This window comes from Sphaeramia orbicularis, chromosome 3 (genome assembly GCF_902148855.1).
Source record: "Sphaeramia orbicularis chromosome 3, fSphaOr1.1, whole genome shotgun sequence".
Classification (NCBI taxonomy): Eukaryota; Metazoa; Chordata; class Actinopteri; order Kurtiformes; family Apogonidae; genus Sphaeramia; species Sphaeramia orbicularis.
In genome coordinates, this window is record NC_043959.1 from 18834513 (window position 1) to 18854967 (window position 20455).

Sequence of the window (20455 nt, forward strand, 5' to 3'; positions counted from 1 at the left end):
TACCACCCGCCCCACCGGACCTGCTTCTGCTCAGTCTAGACTTTAACTCTGATGGAATATTCAGGTGTTTCAGACACTCTGAGCTCCCAGGGTTCATCAAAAAGCTGCCTGTTTTTAACAATCAAGTCATATTTTCACCGCAGATTCATAGCTCAAAGATTTTTAATGATGATAATGAATCAATTCTTATCCTTCCAGTATTCAGTGAGCATATTATGCACACTTTGTACTTCATGTTATAAAAGGTCATGTAATTTTTTACAATTTGTTGTAGGTCAGAATTTTAAAAAATGTTCATTTTTGCATGATTTTTAAATTTCTGACCCAGCTCCTAAAATCAGGACATTATAAACAATAGAAAATTCCTTCACAAACACCCTTCTACCAAGTGAATAAAAAATGCATATTGACACATTTTAGCATTTAACATTTGACCTTGCACAAAAAATAATAATTATATTAACCAATGTTACTGTTACTTATTGACATACGCCAGGATGAAAAAAAACTAATCCAATTTTATGTAGTAAATTGAAAAAAAAAAAAAGTTTTGTGTTTTTTTGTGTCAAAAAATATGGTTTGTTTACATTACAAACATGGCATTTAAAGGGTTAAAAATACGACAGTTATGTTGTGTGTAAATCCATTTTGTTTTTCAGTTTTTATAACGTTATAATAAACTGACCTGTGGCTGTATTCGTCCTCTGCTCAGTAAGCTGCAGTGTCTCCACTTCTCGTCATGGGACACCAATAAGGACTGGATGGTGGACCTGCCACCAGGGGAGGACGTGCGTGCGCTGTGTCTGGGGCGGGGCTGGGCAGCGGTCGCCACCAGTTCACTGATGGTTCGTCTGTTCTCTGTGGGCGGAGCCCAGAGGGAGGTGTTCAGCCTCCCTGGACCTGTGGTCTGCATGTCAGGACACGGGGAGCAGCTGCTCATCGTCTACCACCGAGGTAAGAAACTGGACTGAACCGGACCAGACTGGACCAGTGTGGACCAGGACACTGGTCCAGACTCACAGGTCAAGGAGGTAACAGGAAGTTTAACAAGGAGGTCAGTCTGTGGTTTCTGATTTCAAGGCAAGGCAAGTTTATTTGTATAGCACATTTCAGCAACAAGGCAATTCAAGGTGCTTCACACAGGACATTGAAATACAACGACAGGGAAAAAGAAACACATTTAAAACATGATAAAAGAAACATGTAAAAGGTGATTAAAAACAGCAAGTAAGAAAACAACTCATAAAATCCAAAAATATAAAAACACACAAATATTAAAGTAAGCGTTGCAGTGCAGAGTTGTGTTACAGTCACTCCATTCGAGTGGAATAAGAAGGAGCCGGAAAGAAATTATCAATACAACAAAAACACATATAGATGTATCAAGTTCTAAATATACACATATATAACTCAAAATGTGTGTGTGTGTGTGTGTGTGTGTGTGTGTGTGTGTGCTTGTGTGTGTGTGTGTGTGTGTGTGTGTGTGTAATGATTTCAAGACAAAAATATTCCCCCGCCACCTCTCCCATGTATCTCTCGTCCGGTGGTGACTCTGGTGCTTCCAGGTTTTACTGTTCATGGGTTTTCAGTTTCCAAACCACAGACGTCATGTGACTCTTTCTCGTGTTCGGTCTTTTCAGCTGCAGGTTTCGATGGAGACCAGGCTCTTGGAGTTCAGCTGCTGCAGTTTGGTGGAAGGAAGCGTCAGGTGGTCCACGGTGAGCCCCTCCCCCTCAGCCCAAAGGCCCATCTGTCCTGGGTGGGCTTCACTGCAGAAGGTTAGTGTTAAGCCTTCATCCTCATCCTCATGTCTCTGTGGTGTGGACTGTAAACACACAGACGGTCTGACGTCTCCGTCCTCAGGGACTCCGTGCTTCGTGGACTCGGAGGGGGTGGTTCGGATGCTCAATCGCTCTTTGGGGAACACTTGGACGCCGGTCTGCAACACCAGAGAGACCTGCAAGAGCAAGTCAGACCACTACTGGGTGGTGGGGGTCCATGAGAACCCCCAGCAGCTCAGGTCAGACCCCCCCCCAGTGCTGATTCTAACCTGTGGGTCCTGGTTCTGCAGGTTCATGACAATGTTCTGCTGTGTTCCCCTCCTGACAGGTGTATTCCATGTAAAGGGTCCAGGTACCCCCCCACCCTGCCCAGACCCGCTGTGGCCATCCTGCCCTTTAAAATACCGCTGTGTCAGACGACCACGGAGAAAGGACAGATGGAGGTAAATGCACCCCGAGAATAAACCAGAATATCTGAGATAAAACACAACGACCTCACTGTTTGAACTCAGTTAAACTGATTTAACTGGAATGATTTAGATTCAAATCCATGAATAAGATCTGTCCGTGTGAAGTAAGTTTATCAACAGCAAACATGTCCCACTATTAACACAGGAAAGAAAGAGAGAAAGAATAAAAACAGAACTGGTAAAAAATCTGGACAATCCTGACGTCTTCATTCACACTGATTTGTCCGTCCGTCCGTCTGTTCAGGAGCAGTTCTGGCGTTCCGTCCTCTTCCACAACCACTACAGCTTCCTGTCGTCCAGCGGCTACGAGATTGACGAGGAGGCTCAGAACCAGTCACACAAAGAGCAGCAGGAACTTCTAATGAAGATGTTCGCGGTGAGTACATGGAGTTACCGATATTCTTTTTTTCTTTTTGTTGTCTTTGTAGACGGAACAAGACCAGTGAATCAGTTTTGCCTACTTTGATTTAAATGAAGCAAAAACGGGTGGAAAGAAAAGGAAACGGGTGGAAAGAAAAGGTGACTCAGGCATCTTCGGAATTTTCGACGTGCATTGTGGGAAGCAGAGCTCCAGCCGTTTCCGTGTCGAACCTCCACTTTACACAATGTACGTTGCGACAAAATGCCAAAGATGCCAGAGTTACCTACCAGCTCAGTTTGTAAACAAATGTTGTGTTTATGGTGGATGGCACTTCAAAATTGTTCACTGTGAGGGAAGAGATTCAGGTGAGTAATCACAGAAAGACTTACGGATTCATGATACTGAGGCTATGACTGAGGTTTGACAGATCTGATGAAAAATTTGAGACAAAAGTCATACACAGCTTTAAATAAGGGATTTTTTAAAACTACGACTTTATTCTCGAAATATTACGGCTTTATTCTCATAGTGACAAGTGTTTTTATTTTCTTCTGTGGCCCTGATACACCGTCGTACAGCTGTGTAATTCGATAAAACTTCAAACAAGTTAAATGTAGTGAAAAATTCTTCTGTCAACTGCAATACCAAAATAAGTCCAATTTAAATGTTGAACAACAATAACATGTCTTCAATATGGGATTTGTAGCCTCTTAGGTTTGGTTGCCCTGGGTAACAGGGACTGCCACAGTTACATCAGTGTTACCATGGTAACGCTCTATGACGCTTGTAGCAGTAGCCTATATACATTCTATACATCATCATATCCAGGAGAACATCAGCTAACAATTCTATACAAATCAAACAAAAAGCAGTGAAATGGTCAAATATCTGAACCAGTCTAACAGTCTGAGACCAGCGTATGTCAGGAAGAACTGAATCAAACAGACCAATGAGACAAGCTAACAGCGCTAAGCTAACAGTGCTAAGCTAACACTAAACAGATCCAATAGTACTAAGATTATTTCTACTGTTAAAACTCACTGAACTAGACAAAGAAGAACAAAAATAAAGGAATATTATGAAGAAATGATGATGAATGCTGTCTTATTTTTACTGTTTTCTGATCATAACTTGGTTTTATATGAATGAAACTTCTGCTATCGATGCTAATCCATTGGTTTGTTTTACATTGAAATGATTCAGACTTAAACAAATGGACCAGGTTTAAATAAACTGTTTGGTTTTTTTTTTTTGGCAGTTGTCGTGTAAACTGGAGAGGGAGTTCCGTTGCGTGGAGCTGGCAGAACTGATGACCCAGAACGTGGTAACTCTGGCGATCCGATACGCATCGCGGTCCCGGAGGATGGCCCTGGCCCAGCGCCTCAGCGAGATTGCTCTGGAGAAAGCCAGTCAGAGTAGAGAGGAGGAGGAAGAGGAGGAGGCTGAGTTCAACAGCGTCAGACAGAATTCTGGGTAACTCATCAGAACAAACACAGGAGTCAGATCTGAAAGTTAAACCTGTAGTTCAGTATGTCAGCCCAAATGTGTGAAAGTTCAGAACCATCATAATTATTGTCCTTAAAACTTAGAATGTGTCCATTTAATGCAAGTTTTTTTTACTTAATGTGTTGTTTAACCCTTTCATGTCCAGTGTTCATCTGTTCTACAGCTGTTCTTTTGTATATTTGTGGGTTTGGTTGTTTTGGTTCTGTACCAGCCAACACAGTGGACACATTGGTTCATACACTGACACCTATTGGTCAGTCCTGGGAAGTGCTTTTTTTTGTTTGACTCATAACCAAGATGTTTGACAGGAAGTCAGAAACGCTGAACATCACAGGAATATCTTTTTTTTTTTTTTTTTAACTTTTTATGAAAGTTTTTTTTTTTTTTTTTTTTTTTTTTTTTTTTTTTTACAGATTCAAAAACCAAAACAAACAGGTCGTGAGGTCAAAGGATTACAAAGATCACATTGCTTAGACAAACAACACAGTTTTTACACTTAAAGGTTTCCAAGTTTGTCTTACAGATTATGTAAATGTGTCATTTTTCCAAAAGTTCTTCACCCAGTTCATTCTGAAGTCGTATTGTGTAGGTCACCATTTCTAGTAAATACAGATGTTTAACAATACTGGTAAAGACAGATGGCAGGAATATCTTGTAAATTCTTCTATCGCAGGACACCCCTGAAGGTAGAAAAATATGCAGCATCAAGTAACATCTAAGGATTAATATTATTGGTAAATATTCCACATATTTATTTTATATTCGATGAAATTTGCAATTAATCCCATGTCAATTAAATTGGACGCCATGCATCACTGGTTTTATTTACCCTAAATCATACCATTACTGTAACTTGATCATTCTGGATAAACCTGATCTGCACTAACAGGTTTTAGTGGAAATCAGTTAATAATTGTTAATAGAGTGGAATTAACTGTATTTTAAAAAAAAACTAAAAGGTGTTTTTTTATATATATCTCTCCATAAAATAAGTAACAACTAGTAGAATATGTTAAAATGTGAGAAAACATCACCTCAGCAGCATTTAACATGTTATGTCATAGTTTTTACAGTTTATCATTTTCTAGTATTGGATTGTTAAATATACATTTATTTGCTTCAGAATTTAAACACATGGTTTTTGTAACTCCATAAAAAAACAGGATTATAAAAAAATTTCAGTTGCATAGTTTTTTCTGCCTGAAAAGGAAATAAAAGCAGTAAAAATGTTGACTAAGGTTCTTATAATTCATGCATGAAAGGGTTAATATTGTACGGTGATTCTTTAAACATTTTTCAGTGATGCTGCTGAGTTTGATGAAGTGTTGAATCACATGACCTCTGACGACATTTACACTCAAACAGTGATGAAGATGAAGACGACTGGACTGAATTCCAGTTTGAGTCCTTGAACGATCACTGAAATGATCTGATAATGTCTCACGCAGAAGACGTTTCCCATAATACATTTTATTGATACAGGTTCAGTCGGAATGAGGTCACAGGACGTCACCACAGCAACAGACATGAGGAGGAAGAGGAAGATGATGAGGAGGAGGAGCCTCAGGGAGAAGATGAGGAAGAGGAGGGACAGGAGACAGAGACAGAAACCAGGAAACGTGAGTTTGGTTTTTAATTTGGTCTGAGGGGTTTTCAACAGGATCTGGTTAAAGGGGATTCCACCAACACATGTAAAAAGACCCAATAGAGGGTATGCACATACGTCACTTCCCCCCGAGCCACGCCCCTCTAAGTCAGACTGAGTGGCAAAAACAAACCGGCTCAACATGACAGAGTATAGCAGTGACTACAGCGAGACTGGGAAAAAAGTGGAATATAACATGAAATTAAAGACAACTGGACTGGACATGGATCCATACAAGCTACCAAACAACAAGTGGTCTACGAACACTGATATGTGGGCGGAAATCACGCATCCTGACATTTATATGAACCTGATTTCAACACTGGGAAAATACCCAATGCAAAGGCTAAAAACATACAAAAGCCAAAGAGTTGTTGACATCCTCGTCATCGTTAATTAGAGGATTACAGCTGGTGAGTGCTTTAATTCAACATACTATTGTTTTGGAGGTTTTACATCAGTGAAGATGTATTTTCTTGGTGGTGATTTCCAAGGTAAAGGCCCAGCAGTAGTGCTCACAGTTCACTACTGATTTACTGGAGTTAAACCCTTAGTACTGACCCAAGTGAGTGGATGATCTACTGGTACTGTGGAGATTTGAGTAGAGTTAACATCAAATACTTGATCCAACACAGCTACAACAGCTTTGTAGCTTGTTGCTAGAGTACGCCCTTATTTGGAAAACTAGGTTAGCCTCAGTTTAAGCTAGTTTACAAATCATGTAGAGCACAAGGTTCAGAATCACACAGCTGAAGACAAAAATGTTTCAGTTATGAAATATAGAATTAAATGACAGCTGCTAACATTAAGAGCTTTACTAAGAAGTAACGTTAGCCAAAACGATATGTAATTTAAGGTATAATTTTACACAAGAATACAACTTAAATTAACGTTACCTGACACGAAATGCCAACCACAAATCCAGGTTTCGTTGCCTGGATTCCAGTTATTTCTATGAATTGCAGCGATCCATCTGCTTCTTCTGTCTTTGGCTTTAGGTCGCCGCTAAAACCATAGCTCCGAGTGCTTTTTAAACCTATTTGTGCAATCGATGGCACAACAGCTCTTCCCCATTTTTTAGACTGTTCTAAAGTTTTCGCAGTATTCAAACCAAAGCCGCTATTCATCTCCCTCTTTCTGCCACTCAGTGGACGTAATTGCGGTGACTTCTGCTAGCAGTGACATACCCTCTATACTGTAGGAAAAGTTCAATTTTGTGTTTTTTTTTTTGTTTTGTTTTGTTTTTTTTGGAGGGAGGGTTGTTTTTGGTTCAGTTTGTTTGTTTAATACTTAAGCAGCAAAACTTTTGGATAGATAGAAGATACTACATTTGTATTTACAGTTTGTTTAAAACTAAGCCTATGTGCATGAAAGTGGAGATTTTTCTCAATTACACAATATAATTTTGTATTGGAAAGAGCACACCCCATTAAAAACTGTAAAAATGTTGACTTTTTCTTTATTGTAGTCGCATAATTTCATAAATGCACCAAACATTTCATTTTTGTTGAAGTTCAAGTTTGAAGTTTATTTTGAACATAAGTAGAAACAAAATACAAAGGTGAACGAAAGGCAAAACGAAACCCCAAATTTAAACAGAACATTCCAGAATATCGAAGGCAATAAGCCACCACCACCCCCCACCCCCCATCCCAAAAAAAAAGTAATGAAAAAGCAAAGTTACACTAATCCCAAATAGTGGACAGCAGATCATCTGCCTCATGGTCAGATGTAGATGGGTGAAATGTGTTTTTCCATCCTTCAGACAGATTTCGTTCTGCTTTTCGGCTCCAGACTGTGCAGTAAAACGTCTGTATATTTAACTGTGTCTGTTGTCGATGCAGGTCTGAATCCTTTCGCCAAAGACTCCAGTTCACCTGAGAGGCCGTCGGTCAAACCAGGTGAGTGCAACCACCTCAGGAGACGAACATCAACATCCACAGATGATGATTTAGTTGCTTTAGTCCAGGGCTGTCAAACTCATTCTAGTTCAGGTTCCACATTCAACCCAGTAATGATCTCAAATGGGTCAGACCAATAAAATAAGAACATAATGACAACTTTAGTGTGAAAAAAGTCAAATTACATGAAGAAAATGGTCTACAAACATCTACAAACTATCCTTTAAAAGAAGAATAGCACCAACAACCTGAAGTTTTCTTAGAAAAAGGAGTGCAATTTGACCAATATTCTGCCTCAGTTCATCATTTCCACATGTACATTATAACGTACAGATCACAGTGGATCTGTAAATACACAAAACATTTAATAACAGGCAGAAGATTGGTCAAATTACACTTATTTTTCTTAGATTTCAAGTTTCAGGTGTTTAGATTATTCACATTATTTATGAAAGGATAATTTATAAATGTTTCACCGAAAAAAGAAAAATGAAGTTGTTATTATCACATTTATTAACATACATATGAACATGTCCTTGGTTGTTAATATTTTTGGTGTATTTCCTCCCATGGTCCAGACTGGACCCTTTGGTGGGCCGGTTTTGGCCCATGGTCCGTATGTTTGACTCCCCTGTTATAGGAGCTTTTGTTCTGTATCTGCTGTGTTTTTATCTGAGTGTTGAATTTGTGTTGCAGTCGTTAAAGTCGGACGCTCCAACCCTTTTAAGGTAAGAACTACTAAACTCCTCCCATGGCAGCGTTGGAAAGGTGTCCTTTAAGTCCAGGTTTTAACTCCAGGTGGGGTCTTTTCAGGTTCCTGGTTCTGGTAAACCGTCCCCTGGTCCAGCCCGGGTCACCAACATCCTGGACAACATGTCATCCAGCAGGAAGCCGGGTCCACTGAGCGGATCAGCAGGAAAAGGAAGCAAAGGCCCCGTCCTCAAACCGCTGGCCCCCAGACCCAAAACCAAGGTACCGTACCCCCCAGACCCAAAACCAAGGTACCGTACCCCCCAGACCCAAAACCAAGGTACTGTACCCCTCCAGACTCAAAATCAAGGTACTGTACCTCCAGACCCAAAACTAAGGGACTGTACCCCCCAGACCCAAAACCAAGGTACTGTACCCCCCCAGACCCAAAACCATGGTACTGTACCCCCCCCAGAGCCAAAACAAAGGTACTGTACCCCCCAGACCCAAGACCCAAAACTAAGGTACTGTACCCCCCCAGACCCGAGACTAAGGTCCTGTACCCCCTAGACCCCAAACCAAGGTACTGTTACTCCCACCCCCCCAAACCCCAACCCTAACCCCCCCTCTGGGTGTCCTGGGTCTGATGGGGGTGTTGATCATGTCCATGTGGTCTCTCCAGACTCAGTCCACTCTGCTCCAGATGAGCGGCTCTAAATCAGCTGATCGGAAGGTCAACGCTGAGGTCAACGCCAAGACGCCGTCACAGGCCGATCAGCCGCCGCCGCTGGCCACGCCCACAGAGGACTCTGAGAATACAAGGTGACATAAAACGCCTTTATCTTCTCTGTGTCAATCAAATCAATAGGTCAAAGTTTATTTATATAGAATCAAATCGTAACAAAAGTTTACTCCTGATACTTTGCATTTCGAGAAAAGTGGAAAACTGAAGTGTACCAGTTTATCGTCATTTCTGTGGTTCACATAACAATGAAGTTGTTTTTCACACATCCACCATGAAGAGTCACTATACAAATAATAAAAAAGATAATAAAAGTGTTTAAATAAGTTAAAAATTTTACTTAAAGAAAGGTAACATTTAAAATTTTAACCAGGTTAAGTGATGAAGGACTGGAAGACGTTAAAATCCAGACTATTTTTACAGATATGTTGAATATTTCTTTAAGAGGATGAAAAGCAACAAAAAAAATAATATTTTAAAAAGTTGAAAGTAAAACCAGATATTGAGCAAAACGTCATTTTAAAACAAACTGGTGTCAAATATTTTTTAGTCAGTGCCTCCCTAGAGTTTTGACTCATTTCATATATTTCAAGGTTTATTTTCAGAGAACTTTGTCAAATATATGAATAATTGTCTTGTGAATATCTTCAGTGTTCTTTCTGTTCTTTCTCATTAAGATAAGAGAGTTTATTTGCCATTTGTACACATTCAGGTACATGGGAGTAACTATGAGTACAAATATAAAAGATTAACAGATACAATCAGAAATAAAAATCTTAATATATAAGCAGAATGAAAGCAGTGTAAAAACAATTAAAAGACAATAACAGTGACTTGTGATAAATATCTAAAAAAAAAAAAAGAAATACTCTAAAATTTTTACTTATTTCTTTAATGTCTTAATTTTGTCTCAGAACAGACAATAATATTGTTATTTTAAGGTACTTACTTGACAGTGAACGTCTCAAACGTGCGTTATTATGGATTTATTTTCCATTCAGTCAAGCCCAGGCTGATGCAGTAAATGATATAAATTCATACCAACATATAAAATTCCAGTCGTCGCAGGTAAAACATGGGTGTGTTTTGTGTTCAGGCCGAAGACGGGCTTCCAGCTGTGGTTAGAGGAAAACAGGAAGAGCATCACGGCGGACTGTCCAGACCTGGAGGAAACTGAGGTCATCAAAGAGGCCATGGGTCGGTTCAGGACGCTGACGGCGGAGGAGAGGATGGTAGGACCAGCACAGGGGTCAAAGGTCATAGAGGGAGGGAGGGAGGGAGGGTCTAGGGTTTAGTATGGATCTGTTTAGTTGCATTTACAGGGATTCGAGAGGCTTTTAATGTGAAATGACAGATACAGGAAGTGGAGACGATGATGAGAAAAAGACGAATTAACCCATAAAGACCCAGTTCTACTTTAATGGCAGTTCACAAAGGAGTGTTTCTCTAGATGTAACCTCTTGTTAGTGATTTATCACCATTTATTATTATATTATCCTCTGTATTTTTGCATCATGTATTTTCCTATGTTTAATTCTCTACCCTGTAATTTTTGCACTTTCCAAATTCATACTGTGAGACAAATTAGAACCTTTGGTGGGCCGCTTTTGGCCCGCAGACCATATGTTTGCCACTGCTGTAGCGTATAGGGGTGTAAGAAAAATATCGGTTTTGCAATATATCGCGATATTTCATTTCACAATACTGTATCGATATTAAAAAGTACTGTATCGATATTTTTAGGTCTGTATTCAAATGCAGATACTGTGGAGGTTCATTTTAGTTTTTTTTGTTTTTGTTTTTTATTTATTATTCTTTAACGCTCTTTTATTAAATAATGGTAGTTCCTTTGTTGGGATTGCACAAAAATAATGTTATTAATTTATTTGCACATAATAAAAACAGCAATGGATAAAAACAACATTCAAACAAGTAACAAAATTGTGCAGGAGAGGTTAGAAGCCAAAAAAGAAGGCTTATATGAATACCTCCCCCGAAATGAACAATACACAAAAAAAAGAATGGAAAAATACAATATAACTGAAATAATAAACTAAAATATAAACAATAAAAATGTAATCCACATTACAAATCATCAAATACAAATCAAGTGATATACAGCCTTACATTTTTTCATGAATTAAAGTCGTTTTCAGATGCTTTTAAACAATGATAAAGTAGATGTTGATTGAAGTTCAAGTCTTAGATTATTCCACAGATTTGGTCCACGATATTTCAGAGAATACTGACAGACTGAAGTTCAGCAGTAACTAATAGAATATGAACACTTGAACAGGATCTTAAAGGTGCTGGAGACTTTCGTGACCAGTTTTTCATCAAATCTTTCCAACCTCAGTCATATCCTCAGTATCATGAATCTGTACGTCTTTCTGTCATTACTTGCCTGAAACTCTTGCATTACGGTGAGCAATTTCGAATTGCCATCCACCTTAAACAGTCCATGTGTTTACAAATGAGCTGGGAGGTCACTCAGGCATCTTCGGAATCTTGTTGCGACATGCATTGTGGGAAGCGAAGGCTTGTGCAGCCACCTGACAGCAGCAGCTGGAACAGACACTATCAGAAACAGCAGGAACTCACTTCCTTCTCTGCATATTCCTCCAGCCATTTCCGCATGTTTGTTTCATCCATATAATACCATATGGTCACGCTGCTGTCAGGTGGCTGCGCTAACCTCCGTTTCCAACAATGCATGTCGCAACAAAATTCCAAAGACTCCCAAGTGACGTCCCAGGTCTGTTTGTAAACACATAGTTTGTTTCTGGCGGATGGCACTAAGAAACTGTTCACTGTAATGCAAGAGATTCAGGTGAGTAATGACAGAAAGACTTACAGATTCATAATACTGAAGTTTGACAGATCTGATGAAAAATTGGTCACCAAAGTCTCCAGCACCTTTAAACTGTAGTGTCTGTAAAACATAATTTAAGTTTTAACAGGTAAATGTTGTGATATAACATTAGATCCTGTTCTGATCAAATAAAAATGTGTTTAGTATTTGTGCAGATTTCTGGTGTAATTCAATTCTTCAAGGAAATAATCATAAAATAAAAGAAACAAGCAAAAAAATTGCCTTTTTAACAGTATCGTGATATATTGTATCGTGATCCTAGTCTTGTGACTTGTATCGTATCACTAGATTCTTGCCAATACACAGCCCTAGTAGCGTGTCTATGGACAGGTACGTTCAGGGATTATACGGGGGTGCGTTTTGCACCATATGATAGTGATGCGCGGGTCAGGTCGGGTCGGGTCAAATAATTCCACAAAAGCTTCATGGGTTGAAAAGAAAACCCGACTCAGGCATCACTACTGGACCTTAAAGTGAAACCGATAGACGCTTAACTGATTCCTCTAAGCGGCGGCCGTGGCTCAGGAGGTAGAGCGGGTCGTCCTATAACCGAAGGGTTGGCAGTTCGAGTCTGTCCTAGTTATGTGCTGTTGATGGGCAAGACACTTCCCCCTCCTCACCTCCATTTATACACATATGAATGTTTGGTGGTGGTGGGAGGGGCTGTAGGCGCGAATTGTCAGCCATGCTTCCGTCAGTCTGCCCCAGGACAGCTGTGGATACAGATGTAGTTTAACTCCACCACAGTGTGAATGTGTGACTGAATGAATAATGGATCCACTGTACGCACTTTGAGTATGTGTTCATAGAAAAGCGCTCTAGAAATCTAATCCATTATTATTATTATTATTATTATTATTATTATCATCATTATTATTGAAGCTGCAACTGATTAATCGATTAGGTGCTTGAAGCAAATGCAAAAATTCACAATTCGATTAATCGACTCAAATTAATTGAAGGGAAATATGCTATTGCAGTTTTCCTGAATTGAAGCTTCTTTGTGCGTCACAGTAAGCGTCCGTGTGAAACACAACAGTGGAACCAATGTTTAACAGCAGAGAAATGAAGGAAACAAAGCTTTGATTCAGGAGAATTGTGGTTGAATGATTTTTTTTTTTTATCACTTTGAGTCGATTTATAGTTTCAGCTGTAATTATTATTATTATTATTATTATTATTATTATTATCATTATTATTATTATTATTATTATTATTATCATTATTATTATTATTATTATTATTATTATAAGCCTCCTGCTGTTGTGTCTAATTTTTCTTTTTCCTACCTTCAGAAACTTTAATTTGAAGGGAGCAGGAGGTTTGTTTACACACCCCCACACACACACCACCACCACCACCCCAGAACCAGGTCCAGATCGGCCCAATTTAGTGACTAAATCCGATCTTCTAAAAAAAAATGCCATCTCGACAGCCGATACAGATGTTTAGATCGGATCAGGACATCCCTAGTTCAAACTGCCTTTAACAGATCAGATCCAGGTCACATGTGGACAAAACCATCAGATTTGAGCCACATTTACCTGCAGTGTGAACGGAGCCTTAGTCGTGGTCAGGGTTAACAGTCGCTCATATGTAAACATCCAACCATCCAGCTGATAGATGTCAGAGGTCGTTAAACCAGTCTGAACGTCTGCTCTGGATCATATTATGTTGATTCAGACTCTTTATCTGTTTGTTTTCACCCTCATGCCCTCCTTTAATTTACTATCCTCTGGTTACAATCGTGGCAAAAATGTTTTTACAGTACATTAAAAAAAAACTTATAAAATCATCATACATTCATATTTATTTTTTTGCTTTTTCTTTCATAAATCTCTTAAACAACTTCAGTCCTGCTCAAAACTATCAAACATTCAACAATTTCCAGGAGTTTAACCCTTTAAATGCCAGCTGGATTTTTTTTTTTTTTTTAAATTCTGAATGATTTATTACAAAAAACTTAGAAAAAAATGTGTTTTTAATGGAAGTCCATAGGGTAACCAGAGAGAGTATCTGACACAACAGAAAAATACTAACGCAATCAAATCAGTTTTGTTGCTAATCTTTAACATATCCAAGGCTCTAATCACCACCAATGTTTCATCCCCTGACTATTTATTAAATGGAAAATATTCAACATTTTGTGTCTTTTGGTAATAAATCATTAAGAATTCAAATAGTTAAAATGGCATTTAAAGGGTTAACATCCTCAAAGCTGTTGATTGTTTAGTAGTTTTGAGCAGGGCTGAAGTGGTTTAAGAGATTTATGGGGAAAAAAGCAAAAAAATATTGATGTATGATGATTTTATAGCAGTTTTTTGTGTCCCAGAGGGAGCAAAATGCATCATGGGAGTTTAAAACACATGTAAGAGTAAAAGACACTGGATAGTATATAGAAATAAGATAAGACTTTATTGATCCCACCATGGGGAAATTTCACAGATAAGAGCAGCAAATACAAAAATAAAGTGCAGGGAAGACAGAAAATGGAAAATATACACGAGGATTAGGACAAGAGGATTAGGGCCACTGGAAAAAAATAAATAAGGTCCAATATATTTTTTAAATTATTATTATGAGAAAAAAGTCAGAATTCTGAGATTAAAGTCAGAATTCTGACTTTTTTCTCAGAATAATAAAAAATATATATTGGCCCTTGTTTTTTTTCCAGTGGCCCTAATCCTCTTCCATAGCTTTGAGAGTAAAATTCAATTCAGTTTTATTTATAGAGCCCAATATCACAACAAAGTAGCCACACAGGGCTTTACAGAAATTGTTGAACTGATGAAAAAAAAAAGCACAATGAAAATGAACAAACAGTCAAGTAATAACTTAATAAACAGTCAATGAAAGAAATGGATCAATGTCCCGGGTATCCCATGTCCTTAGGCCGTCCTTCTCAGCAAGATAAAAGAGTAAAAGAAAGAAAACTACGATTTAATATTTGTAAATTTAGATTTAAATTTCAGTATTATAGACATATTTACACAGGGTTTCTGCAGTTTATTAAAAAGCATCAAAAGTCATTAAATAGATTTAGTGAAAATTAAGACCTTAATGACATTAAAAAGCATTAAATTCGATGTCCAGAGGCATTATAAAATTAAAGACACTTGATGGAAAAAAGCATTGTTATTCATGATGTATTTTGATCATATAAACATTTAATAATTTTGATCAGAGGTATAGTGTGATGACTGACAGGCCGAACCCTTTAATTGACTATTAACGTCTTGTGAACAAAGTCACAACATCGGATGCTTGGAATGCAAAATGCTGTGAGCATGTTCATACTGTGACGAAAGAGTGGAGGGAATATGAGCAAATGTGGGAAAAATAGGAAAATGCAAGTTTCAGCAGAAGTGACCGGAAGAGGAACTATTCAGACTCTGGTTAAAGCCTGTCAACAGTAAACTGACATAAAACTATAAACGGTATCTGCAGTTGGACATGGGCATTACATTTGTTTAAAGTGGCATTAAAAAGCATTAAATTAGATTGACTGATACCTGCAGAAACCCTGTTAAAATATATTTGCACATGCAGTACATACATTTGATTGCAATACATACAAGAATATGACTAAGAAGAAAAGTTCTTTCTAAATTTTGAGCCAAAAGCTGCAACACAGACAAAATGATCAACAAATAAAACAAAAAATAAGAGAAAAATGTCAGAGGACGGAATAAGAGTTCAGTGTTTCATCACCGTTTCCATTCATGTGTCTTTTTTATGTAGGTTCTTATATTCGGTCAGGGGACGATACAGTGTCTTTATGCTCATTAAATCGGTTTCCAGCTCATTTATTGACATTTCCCTTTAACTCATGCACCTTTTCCAGGTCAGATCTTTGACTAAACCCGGTCCGTAGTGTTTTTGTGTTTGTGGATCCTGTCTTTGTTTCTGTGGGTGAACACACCGTCAGGCTCCTGACCCTGCATACATGAATCCCATCAACACAGACCTCAATGACTCTCCACGGGAACAAAGACCCCCTGAAGTGGATCAGAAGCCCACCGAGGGCCGGTTGCCTGGGAGTCCATGGAGAGCCCGGCATTGATCTGCCCATAACAGGAGTAATGACTTTTATATCAGCGGCCGAGGAGGAGGGTTTAGAGCCGGTCCTGAACCCAAAAGAAACGAAAAAGACACGAAAAACAGAATAAACGGAATGACGGACACAGACATAAGAGTTAAACCACATCAGCTCATATTTACGGGTCTCACATATTTATTTAGGTTTTACAGTGTGAAACACCAGAGTGAATGAACCAAGAAGATGAAAATAAAATAAAATAAAATAATTAGAAAGAGAGGAAAAAACAAGACAATAAGTGAATGATCAACAACATCACTTAGCATCAACAACTAAATAGAACAAAAGAAAAAGAAATTCTCTTAAATAAATGTTAATTAGAAATAAACTGATGTCCTTAGACTCTTTGGTCTCATTTTTTATTATCTATTTTTCTTATTTTATATTTTTTCCATGTATAAATTATATATATTTAATTTAGATATAAATTTAAATATTATATACATATAATAATCTACAATATGATGTATTATATAATATGTATATATTTATTTAGGTTTACAGGATGTAAAACCAAATTTTCTTACGCTGTAGAAATTAATGTATTGCACGTGCAAATATGTAGTATGTAATACATAATACATACAATATAAGATAATATATAAGATCAGGGCTGTCAAAGTAAAATAATAACATACTAACCTATAAATAATGACAACTCCGAACTTTTGTCTTTGTTTTAATGTAAAAAAAAAACATTAAATTATGAAAATATTTACTTTTACAAACTATCCTTTCACAAAAAAGATGTGAATAACCTGAAAAACTGAAATTCCTTAAGAAAAATAAGTGCGATTTTAGCAATTGGCATATGTAATGTATACACTACAAACAAAAAGTTAAGGATATTTTTTATTTTTGGGCTGTTTTGTTTCTGTTGGGATTCTTGCACAGCGCTTTTTACTTTTTTGTGTGTGAACTGAACTGAAACACATTGTTTAATGACCAGACAGTTTTATTTACAAATGGCAAAAACGATCAAAAAAATGACAACAAAAAAAAATATCCTTAACTTTTTGTTTGAAGTGTATAATATACATACAATATTACATACAATATATTTGTACATGCAATACATTAATATGTACAATGCAACAAAATTCTGTTTTCTGTTCGGTGCTCAGAGTAAAAATGACACATCGATTATACATTCAAGAATAAAAATATAAGTTAAAAACAGTCAAGTGTGGTTTTAGTTCATCTTTCACTTTTTCTTTTTGGTACTTCTTATATGGCGTACATTTCAAATAGTTTCTATTTTAAATCCATAACTCCATCTTATTTCACCTCCAGCTGCTCCTGATTTTAGGTAGAGTTCTCTGTTTTTAATTCGTCTTTGTCACTTTTACTTTTTTCTCATACCGATGGTCCAAATGTCGTGTTCTTCTGTCTCGGCTATATTGTAAATGAGGTTGTGTCCTCAATATATCGCAGTTTAAATTAAGATTATGATGAAGTAAAAGACGATATAAGAGTAAAAAACAGCACACACACACACAAAAGTGAGTCCAGTGTCAGTTATGTAGAATATACACATATATAATGTTTTCTATAAATCTGAGGCTCCACCGTCTTTAACAGATAAACCTCAGACTCTCAGAGGAACCAGTGGATTCATGGTCTGAGCTTTAGATGAAGGATAAATGAATGACCTGCAGCTGTGTGTGTGTGTGTTTGTGTGTGTATATGTTTGTGTGTGTGTGTGTGTGTGTGTGTCCTGATGATTCATCGCGGTTCCATTTCGTTTCCTTTTGTCTCTGGTGGAGCTGCTGCCTGTCAATAGTGATTACACATGACAGGATGCAATTTCAGAGCGCTGTGCGATCGTCCATGTGGGCGTTTAGTCATCGTCCCGTAGGTGTCCGCTCTGTTCGCCGCTGCACTCATTAACGTGTGTGTGTGTGTCACGTCCTTTTTCTGTTCGATTCAGTCGTGGACGGAGCGAGCGAAAGGCCCGGGCGGAGACGCCGGCGACCTGAAGAAGAGGAAACGGGAAGGAGGGGACGGAGCTGAGAATGACGTGGCGGAGACGGACCAAAACAACGCCAAGAAGAAGAAATCTGTGGACGCATCTTCCAAACTGTCGGCATTTGCATTTAACAAAAACTAAAGCCACAGTTAGTGGAGTTTGAGTTCAGATTTCACTGAAAATATAAGACGTCTTTTAATTTTGTCTGTTTTTTTTTTTTTAACGTTTCTTAATAAAACACACGCTGTATTTGTAAGTTCTGAATAAATGTAAATGTTTTCATCTTCTTTATTGGATTTGACTTTATTTATTAGAACTCACCTGTTGTGTTTAATCTAATTCACTTAAATTTTCTTCTTATTTAACCCTAAAAGTCCTTAAACACCCACCAACCAAAACCATCTACTGATTTAAACTGTTTAAGACCTGCTGATTGGTTAATTCTGTCAATACGTGGAAATAATTGGTGTAAAATACAGTTTTGACCCATTTGGATGTTCAGTTATTTCCATGTATTGATAGGATTAGCGGATCAGCAGCTCTTAAACAGTTTAGATCAGTAGATGGTTTTGGTCGACGGTGAATTTTTAGGTTTTTGAACGTTGAAACATCAACACCCAATCCCATTTCACACCTTGGCCCCTCCCCCTTATCCCACCCCTCCATTTTGCACGTTGATTGACTGATTGACATCTTTATTTCAATCACGCAAATGACAATTTAAAAACAGAAATACAAATAAATGATAATCAAGAGAATGAGAACAAAACGGTAACTTGAAACTGCAACGTCTTAAGCCTCAAAATTTACACGAGTGAAAAGGAGGAGGAAGGGGTAGGGCTGTCGCGATTCTCGAAGAGTCAGTGGTGAAGGGCTAAGGGGGAGGGCTGTTTGACCGTGGAAATGGAGATTTTTCAGGACCACACTACAAACGGAGGGGTAGGAGAAATGTCCCATAATTCTGTTCCAATCACCAGCAAAATGGAGGTAAACAGCGGAAAGTGCAGCAGTGACGAAAGAAACACAAGTGTACGTATTTTCTTCATGAACCACTTAATCATTTGCTCGTCTGTTTAATGCCGTTTCATTGTGTTATAGATCACATTTCTGTGGTTTATATTTGATAGACGCAAAAAGATGCTCAAAGCCCATGGAACAGAAACGTTTACAGCTGCTGACGGCATGGAGAATACTGTCGCAAACAAAGTTTTAAAATCTGAGTAGCGGCATCGATGACGGAACAGGTCTGGAAGGGTTGGACCATTTCAGCCCCTACCCCTTACAACTCTGTTTTAAAAGGGAGGGGGGAGGGGCCAAGGGGGGAATTGGGGTTGCTCCTAAGGCTCAGCTTCAGTTTCGAAGGTTTACATGAGGTCACCTGTGAAATAAACACGACAGAACACGTATCAACAGGAGCAGAAGGTACTTCAGTTCAGGTGAAATGGAGTGGAACCTCCGAAGTACCAGATTAATTTGTTCCATGACTGCTCGTTTTGCGATTTACTTGTTTTGTGAATCAATTTTCCCGTTGAAATGAATTCAAATATAATTGAGTTGTTCCAGACCCAAGAAAACTACCCAAAAAAATCCTTTAAGGGTTTTTAAATCAGAAAAATGAGGAGGACGTTTACTCTGAAGGAGAATCTGCTTCAGTAAAACATCAGGTAGTTGAATTTCTGTCGTTTTCTGTCTTTCCTTAATTATATCCCTGAAATGGAGTTTTGGGATATAATGGTTTTACCCTGAACATCAGATCTCCTCGGTGTTTTGGTGATAATTCGGACAGAATTGGTTGGATTTCTTCTCCTTGATAACCAACATAGGGAACCCCTTGTAGCAGGGGAGGCCACCCCTGGTCCTGAAAAGCCACAATCCTGCCTGTTTTAGATGTGCTCCTCTTCCTACACACCTGATACAAATGATAAGCCTATCATCGAGCTCTGCAGATAACGACCGTCAGGTGGACTGGAAGAGGAAAACCTCTAAAACTCGCAGGATAGTGGTCCTCCAGGACCAGGGTTGGCCTCCCCTGCACTAGTGGAAGAACCCTATGGATTTCAGCTTCTTTATCAGTATTAGAAGTCATCCACGTGGGGGCGCTTTAGTGGAAAATCAGTTTTTTGGACATAAATCGATCAATAATAGGCTGATTGAGATCAAATTTGGTTCCAATTGATGTTCTTCTAAATGTCCATGTTCTGTCTGCCATCCAAAGCTCATATGGGGTCATTTTCATTCACTAGGTGGCAAGGTTAGAATAGTTTGGGATTTTTCATTATAGTTAAGTTTTGACTTTTTTTTTCTCTAATTCAGTTAGTTTTAGTTTTTAGAGCAGGTTTCCTAGTTTTTATTAGTTTTTGTTATTTTCTAAATGCTTAGTTTTAGTTTTTTCATTTCTCTTCTTTGCCGTCGTATTTAA

At 38.2% G+C, this 20455-nt stretch overlaps 1 protein-coding gene and 1 long non-coding RNA gene across 4 annotated transcripts in view; one reads left to right on the forward strand and one right to left on the reverse strand.

The window, feature by feature from the left end:
- LOC115437770 (WD repeat and HMG-box DNA-binding protein 1-like) overlaps positions 1–18268 on the forward strand; it is a 39137-nt gene extending 20869 nt beyond the window's left edge. For 2 of the 3 annotated variants that reach the window (XM_030161109.1, XM_030161118.1), the window contains exons 14-26: positions 713–954; positions 1641–1778; positions 1864–2020; positions 2110–2224; positions 2496–2627; positions 3871–4085; positions 5601–5737; positions 7608–7664; positions 8361–8392; positions 8478–8636; positions 9037–9176; positions 10193–10328; positions 17998–18268. In XM_030161109.1, coding sequence (XP_030016969.1) covers positions 713–954; positions 1641–1778; positions 1864–2020; positions 2110–2224; positions 2496–2627; positions 3871–4085; positions 5601–5737; positions 7608–7664; positions 8361–8392; positions 8478–8636; positions 9037–9176; positions 10193–10328; positions 17998–18177 — 1840 coding nt within the window. In that variant the 3' untranslated portion in view covers positions 18178–18268. Of the gene's footprint in view, positions 1–712; positions 955–1640; positions 1779–1863; positions 2021–2109; positions 2225–2495; positions 2628–3870; positions 4086–5600; positions 5738–7607; positions 7665–8360; positions 8393–8477; positions 8666–9036; positions 9177–10192; positions 10329–17997 lie in introns of those variants that run through there. The other variant, XR_003937981.1, reaches the window with a different exon arrangement.
- Positions 17–15073, reverse strand: LOC115437849 (uncharacterized). Its single transcript, XR_003937989.1, has 4 exons — positions 14959–15073; positions 6301–6312; positions 2454–2455; positions 17–26 (listed from the first exon to the last, which is right to left on the reverse strand). It is a non-coding gene; the product is annotated as an uncharacterized LOC115437849 (long non-coding RNA).
- Positions 18269–20455: the final 2187 nt, after the last annotated feature.